Source organism: Acipenser ruthenus, chromosome 5 (assembly GCF_902713425.1).
Source record: "Acipenser ruthenus chromosome 5, fAciRut3.2 maternal haplotype, whole genome shotgun sequence".
NCBI classification, from domain to species: domain Eukaryota; kingdom Metazoa; phylum Chordata; class Actinopteri; order Acipenseriformes; family Acipenseridae; genus Acipenser; species Acipenser ruthenus.
The window spans coordinates 84,060,878-84,066,994 of record NC_081193.1 but is presented as its reverse complement, the minus strand read 5'-3'; the positions used below and the strand labels follow the sequence as shown (position 1 = coordinate 84,066,994).

Here is a 6,117-nt window from a genome sequence, read left to right as displayed (position 1 = left end):
ATATATTTATTTAGCTGATTTTCCTTTGCATTACAAAGTGTAATAGTAAGCAGTTGCTGGAGCAAATGGAATCTAAGTTTGTACTTTATAAACTTTTTTTAAATAGTTCCTTACAAAGGTTTACTCTCATATTTACAATAATTCCAGAGGAATACGTTCGTATATTTGCTATTGCCATTGTAAAATGACAATGGGAAACAGTGTTGGATGTTTACTTTATCTGGAAGGCAGTGACTAAACTGTTATCTAGTGTTTAGTTTCTTTATGCTGTAGTTACAAGTACACCCAGGTGCGTTCTCATCAAACTAACATGTTCTTGATAAATTATTAAAATGCTAAATAACTGTGGGTGCTGTGAGTAGACTTGGCTGTTTGTATTTCTCAGTAAAAATGACACATTCAAGACAATGCAAACAAATATTTTTAAAAAAACATGTTCCCTAGATGAAGATGCAGGGACTAATCCAAAGGAGTTTAGCTTTCAATCCTGGCTCTCATCAGCTTTGCTCCACAGCCCACTTTTAAAACTAAACCAAGGCAGAAAAGGAAGCGGTAACAACAACACATATTCTGTAATCACAGTGTAAAATGCACGGGCACATGCACATATATATATATATATATATATATATATATATATATATATATATATATATATATATATATAAATCCAACAGCAACATCGTTTATATAGCTGGAATCCCACAATCATTTTTCTTTAAATTGGGATGTAACTGCAAGATGTACAAATACTGCACATTTCTGTTTCCACCATTAGGTGGAGCTGTATTGCTTTAGAAACACTTCTAGTTTGTGACGCCCATATTCATGAAAGCTTTTTTACTCCAGTGAGCAGGTGACCATTCTTTTTTGTCTGTGTGGGTTGCAAACATTACCATTTTTTCTTTCAAAAGAAATGGTGCAAATTCCATCTTGAAGTAATCAGTTCTGACAATCAGCATCGGGATCAATACAGGGAATCTAAATAGTGCCGGCGTTTAAATAATTACAATATGATCGACCCTGGTATTGCACAAAGGGTCCTTCCTTCCAAGGACTCAAATGAAAGCAGTATTTACATATTTCATAACCCTTGTATTTCATAAGTCACTAGCTTATCATGTTTGCAAAGACTCAGCAGGCTAACCCATGCCAATTTCCCAACATTTGGCAGATCCCGAGTATCAGAAACCCTTTTCCGACCACATCAGAAGAAACTATGGTAACAGCTCATAATGTGTGAGTGCCTCCTGGTGGTTACAAATAAAATAATAATAATAATATAAAAAAAGTATTTAAATTTGCTATTCCAATCGAAGTCACCAGAAATGACCGTCCTTTTTACAAATGCATTCCAATTTCTTAAAAAAAAAAAAAAAAGCACAACATTAGTCCCAGTGATAGTCAGTGAAATTTCGGGCAATACGACAACATGCACAGAGCTGTACACAATAAACAATGCATGTGCTTTTTTCCTTCGTTTGGTAAGAAGAAATGTAAAATCACGCCATTTTTGTTGTTGTTGTTGGACAGTAGCATTTGGAGACGTTCACGATAGATTGACATCAATGAGTAAAGTTCGACATTGAAGATCGGGCCCGTCTACTCCAGCTGAGTCCTGGTCCTGCTTCCCCATTCCCCTCGGCTGCTTCCTCCTTTTTCCGCACTTTGAGCCGAGCCAGAATTTTAATGATCCACTGGTCCCATTCCTCTGGTAAGAGCAGCAACAGAAATCCTAGGCTGATGGTGAGCACCGCAATCACGCGGACGGTGTTGAAGCTTATTTCACTGGTGCAGTGATCCACAACTGAAAAATAAAATAGAGGTTTTTAACAAATGGGTACACACCTCAGTGGCTGTGCTGAGCGTCTTGTTGCATGACAATGCTGCATGGACCTTTATGATGAATTTGTCAGAATAAAATCAATTTTGAAGTGCAGGCAAAGGAAACAACACTTTTGAAGCTTATGCTACAATTCAATAAGGAAACTTCAGCTCTTATACAACACTATGCCAGCAGAGAATGACTCGGGTGTGTTTAAGGCAGCCTTTGACAAGCAAGAGAAATATAAAAATAACCTTAACTGGATCCCTGTGGAACATTGCTATCCACACAGCAGATAGATGGTTAGGGAAAAGAATACCAAAAAAATTAAATTAAACAGCCAGTTTGTGACCGGGAGATATGACTCAAAGCAGCCACCAAATATCTTTATTCAAAACTAGTGGAAAGTTTTGATTGGCAGTTTCAGAGCCCTGGTCTGTAGATCTAAAACCTGCACATAGGCAAGCAAACACCATTTTGTAAACACTGTGCAGTATTTCTGTGTTTGTTCGCAATGCCTGTAGTTGTCAAAAATGTAATAACACTGCATACTAGTTGCTGTTTTTGTATAGCTAGAATAAGCCTTGTCCACTGTAGTCAAATCGCTAATTTAATTTTTACTGGTGTCACCTGTCCTGAGATTCCTTCATGACGGCTTCTATGGGCTGAATAGTCCAGTAATAAAGATCACATGGTCAGCAACTGATGACTTCACTCCAGCGTGGGACAGACAGTGTTGCAGATTCCCAAAGGGATCCCACCCTCTGTCACCTTTTACAAACTGCAAGTAAGCTATTGATTTAAACAGCCCCTTAGTTCAACTAAGATTAAGAGTTAAAATGGTTACTCACCAGCATTTACAGGTACACTTAAGACAATGCCAAGGGAAATTAGTGTGGGGTAGGTGACAGCTATGCCAAAGTTTACCAGGATGTTAAAGGCTGGAAAAAAAAAGGCATGAGCAAAAACAAAACATTTAACACAAAAATCTAATTTTTATTTTAAAATAATTAAGCGTTAACTGTAGAGAGCACAGAGGAAATAACAGTTTGAGAGGATAACATCTGAGACGAAGTGGTCAAATGTGCGTGAGGACTTGCTACAGATTGAAAGGACTGGGTAAGGAGCACTGGAAAGCTAAAGGTGTAAAAAACAATACATATTGAAATAGGTTATTTATTGCTGGGCTATAGTATACATCAGGGACTAGTACTGACTAGCGTAACCCTGTACATGATCACTTTGTTGAACTGCAGTTAGAGTAAGTAAACAGGACGGTGGAAAATCAAAATATCCTGTCACCAATTATTCTAACTGGACACTCACAATGAAAGAAGCCTGGTTTACTTACTCAGCAACAAGACGGAGACCCCACAGAGATACCCCCAGGGAACAGCGTCAGTCGAGTCAAAGTATTCCACTTTGGTGAAGTACAGTATGACAGGGATGAAGCTGAAGAACACAAAGTTAACTCCTCCCAGTATTGTAAGGAACAGGGCTGCTTCTCCAAACTTGGCACTGCCCAGGATGAGTTTAAACAACACCTGCAGCAAAGTCAGAGGATCCATTTACAAGCACATCGTACAAAACATAACAGACCAACTTAATGAGCCTTTGGGAACAGCCAAGCACGCTGGGACAGATTTTCAAAACCGGGCTGACTTTTAAAGCCAGCATTGTATTGTGCTGGGTCAATATTTAAAAAGTTTTTTTTTTCTTCTTCTTGTTTAAATCCACGGGAAAACATCAGGCTTCTGACAATCTGACAGTCTAATCACTGACTACAGTAATTGAGCAATTACAGGACAATTATAATTGTGCATACAGATAAACCATAGCATTTGCAAACTGTATATTTGCTGCTCTGATGCAAAAGTGGTTGCAAGTGTATTAAAAGACAGCAATCATCTCATTGATTGTTAAAAATGCATGTACCTTGTACAGAGCTGACATTGATGCAGATCCAACAACTAGTGCAATGCCAATAACTGAATGGCTATGAAATCCATCAGCGTAGGTCATCATCACTATACCTGCAATAGCAAGTATTGCTGCAACAATCTGGTGGGGGAAGTAAAAGAGATGGTAACTATGAGCTTTAATGTAAAGGGTGCAGATTTTAGTCAGTAAATGCAAAATAATATACAGGGAATGGGAAAAACATTTAAACAACTGCCCTAACAATGCAATTCCTCAATGACCACTGTAATTCCTTGAGGGGTATTCAGGGTGGAGAACATTATTGTACGTCATTACTTTTGAGATTCGTGACTTTCATGGCTCACTGTATTTCAATGTATCCTGGTGTTCTTTCTTTCTTTCAGAGACCGAAGAGAGAGGCAGGGAGTGGGGGCAGTCTTCATTGAGATTTGTCCCATTTGATTTGCAAAAAAACCCCCCAAAAAACAAAGGTCTTGCTACCACAGATTACACTGCTTTCAATACATACTGTACAGATGTCACACTAAGGAATAAGGAGGCACAATTTTCTTTATTTTACCCGGAATCCCCTATTGATATCACACTTGATTTTAACCCGGAGTGTAGGGAAAATGATAACTGCACACTGCATGCCAGTTTGGTCTGTGCTCCAATAACATGCATAAAAAGTAAGGTGATTGCAAACTGTAGTACTAAAAAGAAACAAATACCTTTCAGCAGACTTACAATGCATCAATTGCACAATCACGTTTTGCATTGCTGCACATAAACAAATGTGTTGCTTGTTTACTCTCTAGTGTTAGAAAACATAACTACAGTCGAAGAGGTCAAAATAAAAAGACCTTTCAAAGAGTAATAATAATCCTCCAGTTAAATGAATCACTTTAATTGCATTCATTAGGGAATTCTAACCAAAACGATCAGATAAATGTGAATATAAAGCGCTACATTAATTATAGATCAGTGTGAATTAACACAAATCCAAGTGGCTGCCATGTGTACTACCCCATGTAACGAGCAATCCACCTAATATGTGAAGCTCAGCAAATTACCAGACAGCCAGTTTACTCAAGTGTTTAATTAACTCTTTTTTTAAAGGAGAAAAATACCAGTTAATTTTACAAAACTAGAACAAAACACATAATAGAATTCAAGGTCTCTAATTTGCTTCTCGTTTTGTAACATTTGCATGGATTATTAAAAAAAAAAAAAAAAAGTAAAGACTAGAGTAAACGCTTTGGAAAAAAATGGCCCTGAATCCTGTCCTTCAGTATGTGATTTAATGTGCAAATGAAGACCGGGTATGATTCTTGATATAATTGTTTTTTTGTTCTCTTGTAGTAAATACATCCTCAGATATATGGACTATATAGCTATTAGATCAGCAACAACAACACAGACGATGCATAGAAAGAGACACAAGAAAGGGCACTGCCCCGACACATGTCACCTGTTATTTGAACAGGGGTGTGCCGTCACTGGAATTGCTTTTAGTCAGTATTTAGTCAGTTTACGGCCTCGGGACACCAGTAATGTCATGAGAGGAATACAATCTTCCAATTGTAAACTGATGGAAGGCCAGCTTTTCTTATTTTGAAATCAAGACTCTAGTGAATGGATTTATTGAATACCTGCCGATAAATGCTTCTTAAATGCAATTCCAAGCACAAGTACGTACCTACACACTAACAAAATATATATAAGCAAGTAATTTGCCAATTTTAGCTTCTGGTCTAATCTAACATGGTGGGTTTAAAGCCTCATCCAGTAAAAACATAAAAATTCTAATTTCAAGTTGAACGGTTTGTACAGTGAAAATCCCATTCCATTACTAATACAATAGCACTGCTGTCAGACATGAAGAAATTCAATTTGCACATGAAAACTAGTTTTCTTTTCAAATATATCCCACTCTCGTGGAGAGGTTACACAACTGATTTTCTGATTATGTTCTTCTAAGCAGTGTCTTAGGTCTTGGTTGGATGAACATAATGATTTACACATTACGAAGTGCAATGCTGCACAGGCTAAAACAGTTAAGTGAATTTACACATGGGCCTTGTCAATAAATTGATCAGGCCCCATGATTCAATTTCAATTTCTGCTCATCCCACCCTCAGCATACTCCCTCAGAAAGATCATTGACAGTAAATAACTATAATATATTCCTCTTAAATGTCATATTTGTGTGCATTTATTTTCTTTGTTTAAACAGGTAATATACAAGTCATGTCTTAAGGTAGATTTAAGTGTTTCAAGCTTAGCGAAAACACAAATGTACAGCTAGTCTGTGTAAGCGATGTAATGCAAATACCAAACCATGTTACAAAAGCTATGAAACTGTTTTTGTT

General features: G+C 37.3%; 1 protein-coding gene across 3 annotated transcripts in view; it reads right to left on the bottom strand.

The window, feature by feature from the left end:
• Positions 1-675: 675 nt before the first annotated feature.
• The window catches only part of LOC117402586 (solute carrier family 35 member F3), a 57,150-nt gene continuing 51,708 nt past the window's right edge, over positions 676-6,117 (bottom strand). For all 3 annotated transcript variants that reach the window (XM_034003895.3, XM_034003899.3, XM_034003897.3), the window contains 4 exons: positions 3,761-3,886; positions 3,177-3,369; positions 2,677-2,766; positions 676-1,807 (listed from right to left, as the gene is read on the bottom strand). In XM_034003895.3, coding sequence (XP_033859786.1) covers positions 1,566-1,807; positions 2,677-2,766; positions 3,177-3,369; positions 3,761-3,886 — 651 coding nt within the window. In that variant the 3' untranslated portion in view covers positions 676-1,565. The remainder of the gene's footprint in view (positions 1,808-2,676; positions 2,767-3,176; positions 3,370-3,760; positions 3,887-6,117) is intronic.